At 25.6% G+C, this 20,471-nt stretch overlaps 1 protein-coding gene across 2 annotated transcripts in view; it reads right to left on the bottom strand.

Moving 5' to 3' along the window:
- The window catches only part of LOC122860292 (furin-like protease 2), a 133,841-nt gene that overhangs the window by 10,564 nt on the left and 102,806 nt on the right, over nt 1-20,471 (bottom strand). For both annotated transcript variants that reach the window (XM_044164033.1, XM_044164032.1), the window contains exon 3: nt 1,963-2,067. In XM_044164033.1, the coding sequence (XP_044019968.1) occupies nt 1,963-2,067 (105 nt within the window). The remainder of the gene's footprint in view (nt 1-1,962; nt 2,068-20,471) is intronic.

Below are 20,471 nucleotides of genomic sequence, written 5' to 3'. Positions count from 1 at the left end.
ATTATTAAGTGATTTTATTGTCTGATAATCTCTATTATATTCAAAAAAAAAAATGAAGAATATACACAAATACATTTATAATTTAATTGAATTTCCATTTAATATTTTTGTTTTGTTTTGTTGATTTCAAAATTTATTCACGCATCATTATTTTAGTTGAAAAAAATAAAATAAACATTTGAATTTTATCAAAGTCTAATGGAACATTGAATCAAAATTTCATATAAAAATTTTTAATTAATCACTGTGCATTAATATAATACCATTGTTTTTGGAAACAAAAAAAAATATATATAAAAAAAAATGAAAAGATGGCAAAATGGTTTTGAATCAACAATCTAAAAAGTTTGCTGAACGTGTTTTTACAAAAGGTTAGTCCATGGGCCATGTTATTTTTTAATAGCCAAAAAAATAAAAAAATAAATAGTCGAGGCTAAAGTAGTCCAAGGGTTTTAACCAGGCAGTGCAATTAAGGTGTTTACCAAGTAAACGACTTTTTTTTTTTCATAGTCAAGAAGAAAAAAAGTAGTTAAAAAAATAAAAAAAGATGAGCCGGTTAGTTGAGGATTTTTCTTGCATTCTCAAAGAGAGGCGCGTTTTATTGGCTGAATGTAGTCGTTATGTCGATATATCTAAATTTAGATATAAAACGCCAAGAATCACCGTAAAATTGTAGAAAAAAAAAATATATAATTGGATGGTGATAATAAAAATAAACTTGTAAGCTTCCAAAAAGAAGTAAAAAAAAATATCTAAAGAAGAAAATAAAAATTCAAATAAGTAAAATGAAAGCTCAATTAAAATTACATAATTTTATTTGTAAAATTAAAAATACTAATTAAATTGAATTGAATCAATTTAAGTAATTATATGTAATCAAAATTTAATCATGATAATATAAAACATTATTTATATACAAATTGAAATAGGATATTGAGCTTTCAGCTTTCAAAAATTGAGTAATAGCTAGATGATCGATTTACAAATGGATATACACAAACTACCAGACCATAAAGCAGCCAAACAAGTTGGCTTATTCAACAACGATAGTATCAATGTACACTGTTACATACAAAAAAAAATTAAAATGTATTAGCTATTTTTAAATTGACAATTTAAAAGAAAAATAAACTATCTAAAGAAAAAAAATATTTTTAAATCAATTGCCAATTGTTAATCGATTATATCGTCATCTAGATAATTATACCTTTTCAATCACCTATTTTCGATAAGACAGATATTTTTAAATTAAACTTTAAAACACCATTAACTTTTTTTTTTTTAGATTTTATTTCTTCAACTGAATCAACAATTTATTTTCATCATTTCTTTTAAATTTTCTCTCTGAATTTATTTGATTTTCTTTAGCCATTACAATTTAAGTCCATACTCATTCAAAATTCCCTTGAACAATATTCTGGCCTTGAACAAATAACAAACATGTCTAGACGTGTTTTCACAACCTCACAGTCATCTCACGAATTTCCCGCAATTTGTCATATATATATATATTCAAACTAAAATCAATATAATATATTCTCTATACTAGTCGATAATTTAAATATAAGATGATCAATAATCACCGCATTTTCAAGATTTAAATTACAAATTTATCATCAAAGAAAATAAATATAAAGTGAAGATTATAAAGATGATAATATTGATAATATTTTTTGAATTTAGGATGATTGATTTGGAAATTAATATCAGGTAAACAATCGGTAATAAATGTACTATTATTGGCATGAAAATTATGCAAGATGAGAGTTTATATAATATGTAAACACCAAAATATATACTATGCATATTAGTTTTGTTCAGTTTAAATTTACTATAGAAATATGTTTGATGAAATTATATACTTGGACTTAAAAGTTTGTTATAATTTTATTGATTTTATAATATATGTATAATGGTTAGCTGAAAATTTATCAAGATAGGGTAGTGCTAAAATCAACTTACCTGACTCTCATCCTGTAGAAGTTTATGATGATGGTCGCTTGTTTCCAATGAACGTTTATGCACATGTTTGTGGCTGAATAGATAATAGTTTTTTAGTGAACCAATCTGTAACAAATTAAATTTAAAGTTTTTATTAATTTATAATTAAACAATTTGATAGTGTATAAATTTAATATTAAATTATAAATAAATTTATAACTTGAAGATTTATAAAAATACATTTTATCAATTATCAATTTATATTTTTAAGATAAAATAAATTATTAAATTTATAATTATAATCTTAAAAATTTATCAATTTAAATGTGTATTTAAATTGTTTATCAAAATTTTTATTTGATAATTTTTTCATTCTTTAAAAATTAAATATAATTAAATTTTAAAAATTAGTCTATGATTATTTATAAATGTCAAAATTTGTTTAAAACTTTTCTACATATTTTAATAATAAAATGAAATTTTAATATTGTCATTTTGAGTATAATAAGGTAATACTAGAAATGTCAGTTTTATTCAAGAGGTATATATATATGTCTCGTGCGTGATAAAGCATACATTGTTACTAAAAACTAGATAAAATTTTATATACTTTTATACAGTCAAAGAAATATAAAATATAAAAATGATAATAATAAAAGAAAATACAATGAAAGCTTGGTAGTAATATGATCATCTCACATTTTCAATGGTAAAATTTGTGGTGGTAATTTTCCATCTGGCTTAATCCTATTTGTTTCTTCGATATGTATTAAAGAATATCTCAAAATAAATAAAAAAAAAATAAATACAATTCTCATGTTATCATGTAAATCATGTTTGATTTTTTATTTATATATTTTTATTTGAAAATTGAGTTGAGCTTTTTTTTCTTTTTCATTTGAAATTGAGTTTGATATTTTTTTTTTTACTCTGTAATTTATATCGATGCAGAATAATCTCTATTGGTTAGTGGATATTCATAAATACAGTCACGTAAATTTACAGAAGAAGTTGAAAAAAAATAAAATAAACAAAAAAATAAATGAATATAGATTTTTTAAGCCGGCTTTCTTTTCTCTATACCTCTCGGTACATGAGTATTCACAATTTATAACCATCGGCTTATCCAACGAACCGGGAGGAGGTCTCACTGGACGACTCTAGTTATAACTAAAAATTGCGGTATAAATCTGAAAGAAATCCTTGAAAGTGGTCGACAAAACGACGGAGAAAAATTTATAGATCTTGTAAAGTAGAAAAATAAAAAAAAATAAAATAATATATATATTTATATATCGATCTAACTTGTTTTTAGTACGTACAATTGTCCTTGCCAAATCGATTTGTTCAACAATTCATCTTACGTCTTTTTATTATCTTCATAAAAAATTAAAAAAAATAATAATAATAATACATGATATAATCCCTCTGTATAATAATGAATTCCAGATTTTTATATGAAATTCTTATCAAGTTTTTTTATTTTTAATATCGATAATTAAAAAATTTTATCCATTTTACGAATAATTGAAGAAAATTTCAATTCTCAAGGATTTAATTATTATACTTTATAAAATATTTCAAGGATAATATTATAGAAATATTTTTGAACCTTTATTTATAAAAGCTCAGTCATTTCTTGGCTTTATTTTTTCCGGATTTATCAAGTTTTCTTGGTAAAAGCTCTTGGCTAATATTTCTTGAAATTTCATAAAGATAATAATGGTGGTTATATTGCAAGTTAAAAAATATATGTTGGTCTGTAAATTAAGTCATATAAAATAAAGTAATATTATTGATATTTAAAATTTTTTCTAAATGTATAAATATAATTTAAAGATATTTCATTTTATTATGTTTGTATATATTATAAATATTTTATATTCAATTAGTTTTTATATTTTTAATTAATGAATTAAATTGTTAGTTGAAAATAAAATTTATCAGTATTTTTTTAACATTAATTATGGCTATTTAAAAAATACATCAAGTATAATTAAAATGTTATTTCTTGATTTGTAATTTTGAATTGTAAATCATATTGAAAATAAAACACAGCACGTGGTCAAGTAGGCGAACGCGTGGCTTTGTAAGAAGTAGGCTTCTGGTTCGAATCTTATCATAAAACTTCGAACGTTTGTATTTTACATGACGATGATTTTAAATTGAGAATTCCGAGCGTTTAGGGCAAATATTTCTTGACATAGAACGAGTGGCGTCGAAGTCGTCACTTGTTCTACGCCAGGATATATTTGCCCCAAATTTTTTTTTGTACTCAGATACTTAAAACTAGTATATTGTAAGCAATAAAATATACAAATTTATATAATTATTGAATAAAAATTAAAATGAATACATCAACAAACTCATAAAATTAAAAAAAAAATTATTTATTGCATCAATTTTATTTAAATAAAGCTCAAAAGCTCAACAATAAATATGATGCTTTTTTTTTTCAATTATAATAAATAATTCATTTGTCAATTAAAAATATGAAAAAAAAAATTTCAACTAATTCAATCAAGTAGTAAAACACGTATTTGTTCAGACACAAAAATTACTAAGACATTTTTATTCCTTTTTACAAAGAAATATGTGTCTCGAGTATCAAATATTTATTTACTTAAATTTGAAACAATAAATCAATTATTTAATATAAATTTTCAAAGAAAAAAAAAAAGTTACAAATTTAAAAATACAAAAATAAATAAGAACAACAAATAGGAAATAAATAAATAAATAAAGACAGTGGGTTGTATTTTTGAAATTTAACTGCATTGGTTTCACGTGTAGTTACCAATACCATTCACCTACACTTGTCTTTTTTATTGCTCAACGTTAATATATCTATTTCAGCCAGATGTATCACGAAAAACCCTGAATATAGGCAAAAAAATAATAAAAAAAAAAATATAAATACATATATCCAGTGTATAGAAATAAAGGTACAAGTATAAAACCACAAGCTTGCAAGTAGAATTTTCGAAAAAGCTTCACTGAATGTCCATTAGCTGCTACAAAGTATCTATAAATTTTTTTTTTCTATTTTTTTCATTATTTTTATATATATTTTTTTATTCAATTCAATCAAGTTGCAGTGTAATGGACGTGAAAACCACCGCAAAAGCTGATGCATCCATTCACTCAACATTCACTTCCGTCTGCTTCATCCTATACCAAGATTAAATTATCTACTCAATATTTTAAAAAAAATATTACTAATAAAAATGTTTGTGTACATTAAATTAAATTAAATTAAAAAATAATAATAATAATAAATAAACATTATTAAATAGAGCTTTTTATTTAATTTAATTTTTAAAAACTAATGTATTATTTAATTGACAAGAATTTTATTCAAATTATAATATAATAGTTATTACTTTTTTTTTTGGCTGACTATAATGGCTTATTTCTACTTGATAGCCAAGAAAATAAATTGAAAAAAACACTAATTCTATTTAGCTTGTATTTCATATGAGAGCCACTCAGTTGCTGTCGAAATAACCTTTCCAACACCTTTGTTATCGTGTTTTTTTTTATTTCTTTTTTGGCTTTCCAGAAAAAAAGTTAAAAGAAAAATAAACAGATCAAGAGGTCAAGAGTTTCAAATTGGCGTAGCCTTACGGGTGATTGGTGAGGTCAATCCCATTGAGGATTATTATTTCTTTTTTTTTTTTACTCGTATGTTTAGTTAGTTATTAAGTTATATATCTATTTATTATTAATACATCTGATTATGTATTTAGTCTTATTTTCGTGATCCTCATTTTATCACGACTCTCATTATTTTATTTTAATCTTTTTTCTGTCTCAACTTTTTTAATCTTTTTGTTTTTTTTTTTTTCTTATGACTCGTCAGTTGTTACTTATCTTTTCACTTTGAATCATTCAACTCATCTTTACCCCTTCTTAATCCGATTTTAAACTTTAACGTCACACCTTGACAAAGTCAATTTAAATTTTACCGAAAATTAAATAAGTTTAAATATTTCGAAATTTATTAAACTCTAAAAAATAATAAAAATATAAATAAATCACATAAATTTTAAAATAAAATAAAAAAATATTAAATTAAATCTTTAAATGTTTATGAAAAAATCAAGATAAAAAATATTTTTATACAAAATTTTATATCTATACATTTTTTAACATTGATAAGTATCTTTTTCTTTTTTAAGATGGAAAAATTGTTGGACACTGATGAAACTTTAAAATGGAAAAGTTTTAGCATACCAGAACGAAAGAGCTTTATATATGTTGATAAAAAAAAAAAAGTATTAAAAATAGGTCACGACACTCGATCGGTTGAGTTATAAATATAATATATTTTTCATTGAGACAGGTCAGAGGCGATATGATCAAACAGAAAACAAGCCAACTTTAGCATTGACTAAACTTTTTTCTTCTTTTGTTTATGTTAAATTTTTTTTTTTCTATTAAATAATTTTTTTTACATGTAAATAATATTTTAGATATTTTATTTTGATCAGTTTTTATGTTTGCACAATCTAGTCTTGTATCAAGTGACTTTTGTAGATCGTATTTATCCACACACACATACAAATACATGAGGTAAACTTTTGATGTTATATGGACTACCGAGAAATTTGCAATTTCGTGGTGAGAAAGCATCCCAGCCATGTCTTGTTGATTTATAGCGAGTCAAGAAGGACGTATATGTGTATACGTGCATGAAGCTATAGAAGTATCTAATAAAATGAAAAAAATGAACAGCTGGAGAAGGAAATAAGACGACGATATGAGGTACGAGCTTGTAAAGTAGCTATTTGACGAACCATAGTCAAGCAAAGAAAACATTGTAGCTAAGGAAAAGAACTATGTAATATTTAAGTGAAAAAAAACATAAATATATTTAATGAAAAATAAAAAAGCTAGATAATATTTTAAACTAATAAAATTTATCTTTCACATTTCAATATCACCTTTTGTAAAAGTAAATAAATAATTATATTTTTTAAATTATTAATTTAAATTTATCAGTTAAAGTTAAAAACAGGTTAATAAATTGAATTACATAATTTTTTCATACAAAAAGCTCGTAAATGAAATTAATCATTTAAATGTCTATATAAAATAAAAATACAAAAAGTTAAAACTTTACTTTGTAAATTATTTTTAAATTCATGCATAACATTTAATATTTTTATTCAATACCAGAAGAAAGCCGAAAGGTGAATAAAAAAATATACAACACAGATAAAAATAAATAGAAAATTGCATTATTTCGTTTCTCTTATCATCGTTTTACCTTTTATTACAACTTTGTTTTTTTTTTTTTTCATAATAATTCTTTTTATAAAGCTGCAAAAGCTTTCAATCTGCGTGGAAAATTAACCCTTTTGAATTTAACTCGTAGTTCTTTTATAATTTTTACTATACACATTATATCTACAAAAAAAAAAAAAAATAAAATAAAATAAAACTAACCTGAATACAAACAGAGATAATATTTTACAGTTACATTTTGATATCCATATTAATTTCGAAATTTTTACCTAAAAAAAAAAAAACCCTAATAAAAATATATATTTTTATGAAGGTAATAAAAGCAATATTTTAATTTTAATAAATAAATAAAATGAAAATAAATATATCCAACTGAACAAATAAATAAATAACCATCAGTTACAGACTTACAGTTAACGTGATTAATTATTGTAATTTAAAAAATTGATGTAAGCTATAATAACATTGAAGCATGAAGATGCTATATGTGTAACCAACACCAATAGAATTAATATAAACCAACAGTGTCTACAATTCAACACATTGAAGCTACTCCAAGGGACTAGTGACTAGTGCAACTACCACTATTATTTAATATATATATATACGCAATATACTAACAGTAATAACTGACAAGCCTCAAGGGAGTCACGTTGCTACCTGTCGTTATATTCACTCCCCCATTTGTCCCCCCCGATTATAAATTCTCTAACTATCCAATACATACATTGTTAGTAAATTACATTTATATATATACTTGCAATTGTACATAGACATATAGAGTTGAGTATAAGTCTACTACTCGTCCTGTAATCCAACCGATCACGCTTTTCCATTCTGATAGCTTCGTGCCGTTCAATTAACTAGGATTTCTCTGTCTCCATACTGAGTACAACATAACTAACATTCGTTACATCCTTCTCATGCGTTAACCCTTTTTTTTTTTTTTTTGTCATTTTATTCTTTTTTTTATGTTGTATAAAATTATTTTATTTTTATATTTATTTTTTTCTCTTTTTTTTCTGCTCTCTATCGGTAATTTATTTTTTTTTTTAACATTTAATTTTTCTTGTTCTTGGTATAGATACATGTGGATGAACATGAACAACATGTGTTGTAGTTTCTACTGAATCACATAACGCCCATTTTAGGGGCATCAATGATTCAAGACATATCTCACTGATCCTTTCTCATCAAATCAGTTACATTGGTGACCCGTGTCAGTTAACATTCGGATAATAAATTTTACAAATGTTAAATGTTTTTTATTTTTTTTTGTTTTATATATCTAACATGTAATTTATATATATGTTATTTATTTTTATTTTTGTTCGATTAATTTTTATCTTTTATATATGGTTTTTCATATTTTTATTTTTATATTAAATACGTGAGATGAAATAATTATTGTAGTTAATTAATTTTACTTGTTTTGAATTATTTATTTGATTTTTTTTTTTTTTTTTTTCATTATGTAGACAGTAAAATTTTTTTTCGTTATAAGAAAGTTTAAGAAAAGTATATATTTTATGAGCTTTTAAATGGGAATAAAAATAATAATCCGAGTGTTGAAAAATTTAATGGATATTGTGTTTAATTCTTTTTATTTTTTATATTGTAATCGACAAGAGTGTCATCGTAATAGTGTCTTAAGTTTAAAAAGCTCTCTATATTTTCTCACGAGCTTTTATATTTTTTTATGAACCTATCAATTGTAGAGCTTTTGAGAGCTTATATTGCCAAACATTGAGATGTATAATATGTGAAATATTTTTAGTAGATTCAAGTTTTTCTATTATCTTTTTAAAGCTGTTTTAGTTGATGAATAACACGAACTGTTATGAGTTTTTTTTGTTTGTTAATAATACATACATAGACATGTTAAATCCCTTCGAAAACAATATTGTCACGAGTAATAATAATTTTTAATCCTTCGTAAATGTTGAAAGAAAACAATTCATTAAAAAGAATTATAAATATTTAAAACATCATAGTCTAAACGATCATTAAAATTTTTAATTCAAACGAAAAAAAAAAACCATGTTAATGGGCAATTAAATTTTACATTTATTTCCATTGTTTTTTATTTTTATTTTTACAGAAAAAAACTTGCAAAAAAATATATACAACATTATATTTGAAGCATTTTTTTTCCCTTCAAGAATCTAATTATTTATTTGTTTATTTTTATTTAATATTTACATACATAGTTTATGTACATAAAAAAAATATTTTGGCGTCTGGTACAAATATTTCCGAGCATAGAACCAGGAAAGAGGCTATTCCTTGCTCGTTCTTTGCAAGGAGATATTTGTTCCACACGCCTGATTCATAAATAGAGGCACCAGAAAGATTTATCTCCTACTTTTAGAACTACAACACTAAGAGGAAATCAAAATCAGCAAGTTAAAATCAATAAATCCAAGTACTCTGCCAACGAAGATCCATCGGCTATATAGGATTTGAACCCCAGACTGCATGCACCGTGAAACGGTGCCATGGCTTTCTTAACCACAAGCTTGCTTGATCAAGAATCTAATTATTATTTTGCTGTTTTTTTAATATATATAAATAAGTCAATAAAATTTCTTTCTACAGTGAAAATAAAATTCATCGAATGCTGTTGAATATTTTATATAAAAATTGAATAATATTTTAGTTATTTTTTTTTTTATTTAACCAATTTTTTTGAATATGTTAATTCAGATTCAGTTTCAAATGTACATTATGGACGAGTGGAATCTCATGTCAACCTGTCAGAGACATTACTAATAAAAATTAATGATAATGAAAGGTAAAAAGAAAAAAAAAATCAAACAAGTCAAGGAAACCATGATAATAACACCAGTAAAAAAAATATAATGAATGGAATATGAGAGAAAATGGCATTTCGTTATCCCAACTGGGACCAACGGAAGTAAATTATCAAGTAAAAAATAAAAAAAAAAAAAAAACATATACAGCAAAATTATTATTATTTTCTATTTTTAACCGTGGATGTCTGGATACGATAGTCAAGGGAGTTTAACGTTGGTTATATAGTAAATAAAAAAATAAATAAAAACAATGATTTATCTCATTATACGACCTATTTTCGATGATAAGTTTTGTCTGGTGGGTTAATCACAAAGTGTCACTCAAAGGGATAAAAAAATTATACACATAAAAAAGCTCAAAGACAATATAAACACAAAAAAATAATAATGAAATTTAAATAACGTAAAAGAAAATAATATACTTTTTTATTTTATAAATTATTATTAACTTATTAAAATTTATTTAAATGAATTTCCGCTAAAAGTTAATAAAATTCTTTTGTAAATTTTTTTTATATTTATAAAATTAAAATTATTATGAAAAACTAAAAGTTAAATAAAAAAAATACAATTTTAAGTTCAATATTATTATTATACTTTAAAGGTAAATAATAATTTTAAACGATAAATATTTTTATTGAAAATAAAACAAAAAAAAATGATTTATAATTTTGCATTTTAAAATTAATTAGTTTCTTTGTAAAGAATACTTTTGTAACGAAAAAAAAAAATATTAGAATTAAAATTAATTTGAATGCTTTAATTAGCTTTACAGTCAATTTGCTTGATCGTCAATTCTCCGTATTTTACGATTTAAATTCTTGCCTCAAGCTGGTAAAAAATACAAGGGTTAGATTTTTGATTTCAAGAAAACTCAATAAGTTAACAAACTTTGATAGAAGCACGAGCTTCAATAAAAAAATTTAATTTTTTTTAATACCATCAATGTCTGATGTAATACATACTACTACTACTGCCAGTTTTGCAGAAGGTTAAAAAGTAAAAATAAGCAGGGTAAGTTATATCAGAAAAAAAAAAATTAGATGGATATATAAAACGCGGTAAAAGAGGGTGCCAAGAGTGGTCTAACGCAAGAGGCTTTAATTAGTTTTTCTCAGAACATTTTACATTGAACTTTTGCATCCAAGCACTTTCAACTTTCAGTGTATTTTGTGGTATACCAAATTTTCAACTACATTTTATTTCGCACACTATCAAACAAAATTATTTCATCAAAACAAAAACTAGAAAAAAAAAAATGTTTATTTGATTAATTACAGAATATTTTATTTTATTTATTTTTTTATATATTACACGAGAAAAAAATAAATAAAAAAAAAAGGTATTAAATTTTTTCAAATGAGTAATTTTATTCATTCAAATTATATCAATAATATGAATGAATGAAAAAGTAGAAAAGGTAAATATACAATCAGCCAAATGTCTGAATAGAAAACATAAAATATATTTTAAAATGATATTTAAAAAATAAAAAGAAATGTCTTTGTGATAAATTGATTGAGCATGTGATTTGTCAGATGAATCAAATTTTTTTTGATCGTTATATTACAATGTAATGTCAAGAGAATGACATTGATTAATCGGTAAATTTATCGTTGATAATGTGGATGAATTTTAGTGAAATTAATTGATGAAAAAAAAAAATAATAAAAATTCATTTCTTTTCTAATTTACAATTTTACAATACAAAGAAGAAAAAAAATATAATTTTATGCAAATAAATGAATTAATTTATTTGTAAATAAAATATTTAATTATTAATTCTTTATATTTTTTTTATCTTTAAATAGACAAGAGTAGCTGAATACAAATTAAATGTAAAAAAAAAGAGATGTTTTTTGTGAATTGATTTGATTTTTTATAGTAAAATTTATTTATAATTATGGCTGATAAAATTATAGTTATAATTATACATATTTTTTTTTTGGCACTTTGGAGTTTAAGTGTCTATGCGATGGGAATAATAATTAAGCAATTAATCTCTGTTTAATCTAGGTGATATCTTTCACGTTATCTCAATGATTTTGTATTCCAAACTGGTAGTTGGGCTTTAACTCGCGTTATCGTTGTGAATGCACATATAACCTTCTTCTATATGAGGTACCAACTATTTTCTCTCTTTTTATCTTGTTCTATTACTCTATTCTATTTTACTCTATATATTGGCTTTCACAAGTTGGGTCAAATCTTCAACCTACAACACCACTTTTCAATGCTTTTAAACCACGATAAAATTGTATTTTTTAGTACAAACCTTTTTGCCCATGAAAAGAAAAACATAAAGATCAAACCTTTTATTTTCTTTTCATCGTGAACAAGCAAAATATATATATAAAAAAAAATCAAACACATTTTATCGAGATAAAATTTAATTTTTCTTTTGAAAATAATCCAAATTTTTTTTCTAGTATTTGTCAAAATACATTAAACATTTATCCAATTGAAAAATATAAAAATTTTTAATATTAAAAAATATTTGAAATATTTAAATGTAATATTTTTTTAAATATGTATAAACATGTTTGTAATACAAATTTTTTTTGTAAATACATACATTATGAATTTAAATAGTAGAAAAATAAAAAAATAATAGTCATATTTTATCAAGTTGGTAGAAACGTACATAAGAAAATAAAATATACAAAATAAATAACTAAACGAGAGACAAAAATATTTATATTATAAAAAAAAAATAAAGAAAAAATGTATACGTATACTGAAGAATCTTTTAAAAAATTTAAAATACATAAAATAGATTTTTAAAGTATAAAATACCGATTGAAAAATTCACCTCCATACATTGAACAAAAAAAAAATGAAAAAAAGTTTAAAAAACAAATTCAGATACGTAGTTTTTGTACGTTGAAATAAATTTCGTCAAGTGAAAATAAAAAAGCATGGATTTGATATACCCAAGAAACAAAAAAAAAAAAAAAAGAAAATGACTTATAGAAAAATGTTGTAAAAATTCAGTAACACAAAAAATTTATAAAAAAAAAAAAAAAATGATAATATAAAAAAAAAGCATGCATGCACTTTGCAAAACAAGTGACTTCATAAATAAATTTTTTTTTATTTTTATTTTTCGTTGTATTTAATGAGGGAATGATGTTCTATATTTTACTATTTGTCTCTCTGAATTACGCATTTTCTTTTAGCATAAAAATAAAAAGAAAGTAAGGTAAAAAAAAAAAAATATTCAAGTCTAGACATTCACTGGTATTAATTTACATGCAGTGAATAAATAAAAAATAAAAAAAAAAGAAATACTTGAAGCCAAGTAGTAGCCAAGACTTTATTATTTTTCATTTCTTTTTTTTAAATGTTTGATAGAGTGACCTCTTTGCCTTGGTACACTCATTAGAGGGTTACTTTTATAGCCACAGAATGATACACATGATGGAAACAGTATGAAGAAAAAATAATAATAATTCATAAGAAAATAATGATAAAAATAACAACAATAAAGTAGAACATGTACTTGGGCCATACTGTTAGTATGAAAAATTCAGTGAACAGACTAAGTGGCTCGTTAGTTTATTTACAAGGTTCGCGTTTTACAGGAGGAGGTTTTAAATATATCCCCAGGATGTATGTGTCATGTGGTTTATTATACATATATTTATTATATTATACACTCTACATGCGTGCCAAAATACCAAATTAAACTGTCACTACAAAAAAAAAATTTTAAAAGTAAAAAGAAATATCAAAAAAAAAAAAAAAGAAATAATAATTTTCTAAGCTAATTTTGAATTGATGCATTTTAATATTAAATTTAAATGAAAATATATATTATTTAAATATTTTATTTAATTTATTTTTAATTTATAGAAATGATTTATTTATTAAAAAATATTTTTTTATGTTAAAATGAATTTTAAATAATTGAAATTAAAGAAAAATAATTTAAAAAATGTCATTAATGATGATGGTCAAATATTACAAAGTTAGACAATTTTACTGAGTTTTTATTATATTAAGGCTTTATTGAGATCACATACCTAGTGATCTATTTGGCCATACATTAGACATAATATACATATTTACATTACATTTATATACATAGTTTACATTTTTAAGTGTTTTCATTAATTTTTTTTTTTTTTTTTTCCTTTTATATACTTATTTTACATTGGAAAAGGAAGTTGTTAATTATAAGTAACGATTTTTCATTTAATGTTGCTAGTACTGGTGTAATGCAGTAAGGAGGGAAATGTTTGATTTTACAAAGCTTACTTATCATTATTTTTCTTTGAGTATTATATCGTGGACATTGCCAGAGGACGTGGTCAATATCCTCGATAGACGTTGCACACAAACACATTGACGAATTAACAATTTTTATGCGAGCCAGTGAAGACGCTAGATGATAGTGGTTAGCTCTGGCTCTGTTTACCCAGACTGTAAGGTGACGTGTGTATTTTTTACCATGGTACCATGGTTTGCTACGGTTATTGTAAAAAAGTTCAAAATACGTTTTACCTTTTATTTTACCCTCTTGTTTAAGCAAGAGGTTTGAGGTACTAGTGGCATTTTTTTTAAACTGTTCCCGATAGTCTGTGAAGGGTACTTTGTATTGAGAGCACGGTTGTCTATTTGTAGCTCGTTTGGCTAATTGATCAGCCATTTCATTTCCCTCGATACCTTTGTGGGCTGGGACCCAAATGAATTTAACACACTGGTTGGCTGACATATTACTAACACATTTATTATATTCAGTTTTAATTTCTAGTACGTATTTGTTGATCTTAATATTATTTTTAGGATTTTGTAAAGACATTAAGGTACTGAGTGAGTCTGAGATAATAAAAAAGCTGTGGTTAGGATGACGATTGACAATTTTTAGAGCTTCTAAGATGGCTATGCATTCCGCCGTGAAGACAGAGCTAACAGGGCAGATGCCCAGAGATAACTCAACGTTAAATTTAGGACAGTAACACCCCACGCCCACAGATTCACCCCCTGAGACTTTACTTCCATCTGTAAAAATTGAGATAGCATCAATACCTTGGTCTGCCATTGCAGCCTGAAATACCCTTTGAGGATGAGTTGATTTCTGAGCCTCGGCCCCGAGCTCAGTCTTCACTGGAAGAACAGCCATCAGATCTTGATAATTAACAAGCTGATTATTATATTTTGAATTTACCAGTAGATCTTTTTTAAGCTCGATGACTTCCATAATACATTTTTCAATTATTTTTTTTGTTGATCTTTTGGTTTTATTGTTTTTATTACAAAATTTGTTTATTGTTTGAGTAACCTGAGAGCTGGAGTTGGATAAGACCTTGATCAGATAATTATTACACAAAAATTTTGTTCGCTCCACGAGAAAAGGTAGTTTAGACTCAGCTAGAAGCACGTTAGTTGGAGTACTACGACGATAACCCAATGCAAGGCGAATCGCCGAGTACTGTATACTTTCTATTCTTTTAATTATTGTTTTTTGATGAGGAAAGAAAATAAAGGCACCGTAATCAACGTGTGGACGAACAAAAGCCTTGTATATCATAATCAAAGTTTCTGGGTCAGACCCCCACCAAGTGCCTCTGAGAAATTTAACTAAATTTAATGCTTTAAGGCATTTTTTTTGTACGACTTCAATGTGGTCTCGGAATGACAATTTATGATCAAAATTAATTCCTAAAAATTTAACTTTAGAAGATGCTTCAATTAAAATACCATTAATTTTTAAGGCTACTTTATTTACTATTTTTTTTTTCCTCTTGTGAAAGTGTAGTAAAGTAGACTTTTGTGGTGACAAATCCAGCCCCAATTCTCTCAGATTACTATACAGAGTATTTACCGCTTTATTCATTACACCAGTACTCTTATTAATGGACTTATTGTTATTGTACATTACTATATCATCAGCAAATTGAGACACGCATATAGTAGCTGGTAGATTTTTACTTATATCTGATACATAAATGAGATAGAGTAGTGGTGATAATACACCACCTTGCGGTACGCCTTTATAAACTAATCTTGGTGTATTGTTATTCATTGAGGAATATAATTCACGTTTATACGTCATAAACTTAATGAATTTTACGAGATTCGTAGGACATCCTACGGATGCTAATTTATTAATCAAAATGTCACTATTTACATTGTCAAATGCACCACTAACATCAAGAAATGATGCTAATGTTTCAACTCCTTCGTCAAAGCCCTGTTGTATATAGAGTGTTAAGTTAACCAAATTATCCGCACACGATCTACCATTACGAAACCCTGATTGAGATTGTGGCAATAGACAATTAGACTCAACCCACCACAACAATCTATTTTTTAACATAGATTCAAAGAGCTTGCTAAGACACGAAGCAAGGGCTATAGGCCTTGCACTTTTGCCGTCACTCTTAGCTATGAAGTGAACGTATTGTTGTATCCATGAATCCGGAAAGTTAGAAGAACGATACATATCATTAAATATGTCAATTAAAATTAATTTATATTTAGTAGGCAAGATTTTTAACAGACCGTAATCAATTCCATCCATGCCTGGAGATGACTTAGTATTCCTCGAGTCCAACGAATAGTTAAACTCAACAAAATCAAAGTCACATCCAAGCATATTGTTCTCTTTACAGCTGGGAACTAACAGTGGGTCAGTGGGGCAATATGACGGACTAATTTTGTTCATGGCTATCTGAATTGCATCATCTATCTGTAAATTTTTTGTTATATTTTTCGGAGCAGAATTAATCCATTTATTTTTTAAAATTTTTAAACTTTTCCACATGTAGCTACCATTCTCCCTCCCATTGATACTTTCGGCAAACTTTTTAAAGCCATCTCTTTTTTTTTTTTTAAAAGTTTTTAGAGCAACAGCGGCACTATGCTTATAATTAATGAGGTCTCTGCTATTCAAAGTAAAGCGCCACTTTTTAAACGCAGCAAGACGGAGACGCTTTACCTTGTTGCACTCTTCATCCCACCATATAACCGGGTTTTTGTGCTTTGAAGGAGCTACAATTTTTTTTTTCGGGGTGTTATCTATTACCGCTGCAGTAATAATATCAACAAAAAATTGATACTTATCTTGGGGTAATAAGTCGGTATAATTTGGCAAAAGGAACTTATAATATTGTTCATCTAAAGATTTTTCAACTTCAGAAAAATTTGTTTTTACCGTGGTCAACTTGAACGTTTTTTTAAAATAAAGATGTCTATCAACATTAATAGAAACATGTAGAGGAAAATGATCAGAGCCAAAAGAGTCTTGATCAGTTTCCACCACTATTTTATCAGAAATACCAGGACTAGAAATAATAAGGTCAAGATTTGAGAGGGAACCATTAGATGTATTGATGTGAGTTGATGAAGAGGTGTTGTGTATAATAAGTTCACAAGATTGTATAGTGTCTAATAGTCTATTGCCATTAGTACTATTACTTACGCAATTCCAGGATGTATGATGGGCATTGAAATCACCCGCAAAAATCGTGTTACCCTTGAACTTGTCAAGGTCAAACATTGAATCCCAAACACTTTGATTTAAATTTTTACCTGGAGGTCTATAATAAGCTACTACATTAAAAGGAGGATTCGAGTCGGTAATTTCAATACCCAGTGCTTCTACTTCCTGAGAGTGAATATCTGATAAGTCTAATTTAGTAAAAGCAATATTTTTTTTAATCATAATCATAATGCCCCCGCCAATCGAGCTAATTCTATCCTCTCGGATTATAATAAATCCCGGAAAATTTATATCAAAATTAATATCAGAAACATTGTTTAACCATGTTTCAACGCAAATTATTATATGATTATTTTTAGCGATGACCTGAAGCTCTGGAAGATGGCGTTTTACACTCCGACAGTTCCAGAATATTAAATTTATGTTGTTGTTCTTGTTGTTGTTGGAATTATTTGTTGACCTTGTATAGTTATCCAACATTTTATTTGATTATTGATTTATAGATGAACAAGTAGAACTGGATGATTCAGTTGAATCTTTAGATAATTTTTTAACAATTCTGGTTATTCTTCCTTTCAACGCACGATCATTTAAGTAATTATACACCAAACGTAACATTTTAATAACACCATCAGTATCTTGAGAGTAGTTTTGTAATAATTCTTTAACGTTATGATTACCAACCGATTTTAGCAAGAAATCCTCGAGTAGATCGTAAGTCAGAGGATATATTAATTGACTACTGTCAACATGCTTTTTTGCTGGTTGTAATGACGTTAAAGTTGTTAATTCCATGGACGATTCACTATCAGAGTGAACTTTGTTTTTGTTAATATTATTTTTTTTTTTTGGTTGAGGTGGTAATACAAAATTGTGATTATCTTTGTCATCATCATTTGACTTTAAAGAAATAGAAAGACTGTCGTCTGACCTTGGTCTTTTAGTCGGTATATTTTCTCGTTCCTGTGTATTTTCTTGTTTCTCTATTTCACTTGTATTTTCAGAATTTAAAATATTTTCAGAATTTATAATATTTTCAGAGACAATATTTGAGTTGTTATTTTCAATATTTTTATTTTCTGTGTTTACTTGAGTAGAGGACGAGTTTTGTTGTGTTATTGTATTCACATTTACAACTGTGTCATTTAACACACATACATCGTCAAAGTTTTCTTTATTTACGTTTTCACAGTGTTTGGCCAAATGACCCGTCTCTTTACAAATAAAACATGATATGAGACCTGAAGACGCGTATATCCAATAGTCTGTATTATCAAAATTAACTTTGAAACTGTCGGGCAATTTTTCAATATCCTCTGAGTTGATATAAACTTGTCGTCTAAAACTTTGAACGTGTTCATATTGAAAAACATTTATTCCAGCTTTAACAAATGTGACTTTTGATTCTGGTGTTATATTATGTTCTTTTAATTTTTTCAATGATAGAATGAGGAATAATGGACACACGTTAGAAAGAATAAATTCTTTGATTTGGATATAAGGACGTATACGGATTTACTTGTCCCAATCATAATTTCAGTATCCTGTTCACTGAGTTGTTCCACCAATCTTTTGTCTTTTAAATACATGCATATACGGTTATTACTTATTCTTGATACAAATATTACATTTTTTGGCTCAATAATATTACCAACAGCAATTGTATACTCTTTGACCGTGTGACCATCGATTGCTTCAATGATAATAGCTTGCTCCTTGGTAGGAAACAATGATCTTTCAGCAGCTTCATAATACGTTTGGTTTGTTGATTGATAACTTTGTGATGTTTGTGATAGACTGTGATTTTCTGGTTGGATGGGTGATCTTCTGTTATCAGTAGTGCCCATTGTGATCAATTTTTTTTTTTTTTTTTTTGTTTTTTATTCCGACTAAAAATATAAGGAAGTCCCGAAGGACAAGCCTTATTCGGATTACTTATTTATTAAAAGATATATTTATTTTTATCTTTTTCTTTTATATATGAATTTATTATTTGTAACTATACACTCGTGAAAAACTTTTGTTTAGAAAAACAGACGCACTTACGGAGAGACCATAAACACAACCGTTCTGTTCGACAGTTCAAACGAGACTCATTTTACTGAGTTTTAGAAAGTTGTATAGTTTTGTACAAATATAGACAGAAGCTTTGATATACCAATGAAAACTATCCAACCACATATTGAAATCGTAAAACAAACAAACGAGATTTGTTCGTTTATCAAACTCAAATGTTAAAGTTTACAGGTTGACGGACGACGACATATATATTCAAACAGGAAATTTCAACGTAACTGATGAAAGTTAATATATAAAAAAATAAAACAAAAAAACTAGAAAATAAATAAAAAAATTCATTGGGTAAATGTCACATGTCAACAAATTACAAAATTCATTGGTTAAAAAATTGGAAAAAAAAAATCTCATTCATATGAATTTTTATTTTTCCATTTTCCAGTATTATTTAGCAATCAAAAAAAAATTTTTTTCCAATAAAATTTTGAACAAACAATTTTTGTACTGTGTTAGCTTCAAGCATAAATGTATTTTTAAACAAAAAATCAAAATTAAAATATAAAAAATAAAAGAGTATATTTGCCAGTAAATAATTTAAGTTTTTTTTTTTTTTTTTAAATAATATTAATTAAATTTTTAATTTAAATGCAAATTAAATATGTTAATAGGTAGATTATAAATAAGCTATTATTTATAATGATTGTTTTAATGTTATGTCATGATGTGACATAAATACATTGGGGATAATGATAACGATTACTAGAGACTTTGCTAATTCAAATGGTCGAGAGTCGAGAGAAAATCAGTTTTGTTGCCTTTAGGCAATTATTACAATCCGATGAACGATTTAACTTTGGTTCAATGTACAAATAGTGTATGGATACTCGGAATGAAAAGAGAAAGAGAGGTCAATTTTTAATGAGAATTTGAGTAATGCGACAAAGCGATTACTAATTTTCAGTGTAAAATTATATTCAACGATAGGAGAAACAACGAATTAC

The sequence above is a fragment of the Aphidius gifuensis genome, linkage group LG1, assembly GCF_014905175.1.
Source record: "Aphidius gifuensis isolate YNYX2018 linkage group LG1, ASM1490517v1, whole genome shotgun sequence".
Classification (NCBI taxonomy): Eukaryota; Metazoa; Arthropoda; class Insecta; order Hymenoptera; family Braconidae; genus Aphidius; species Aphidius gifuensis.
This window is presented reverse-complemented; position numbering and strand designations above follow the sequence as displayed.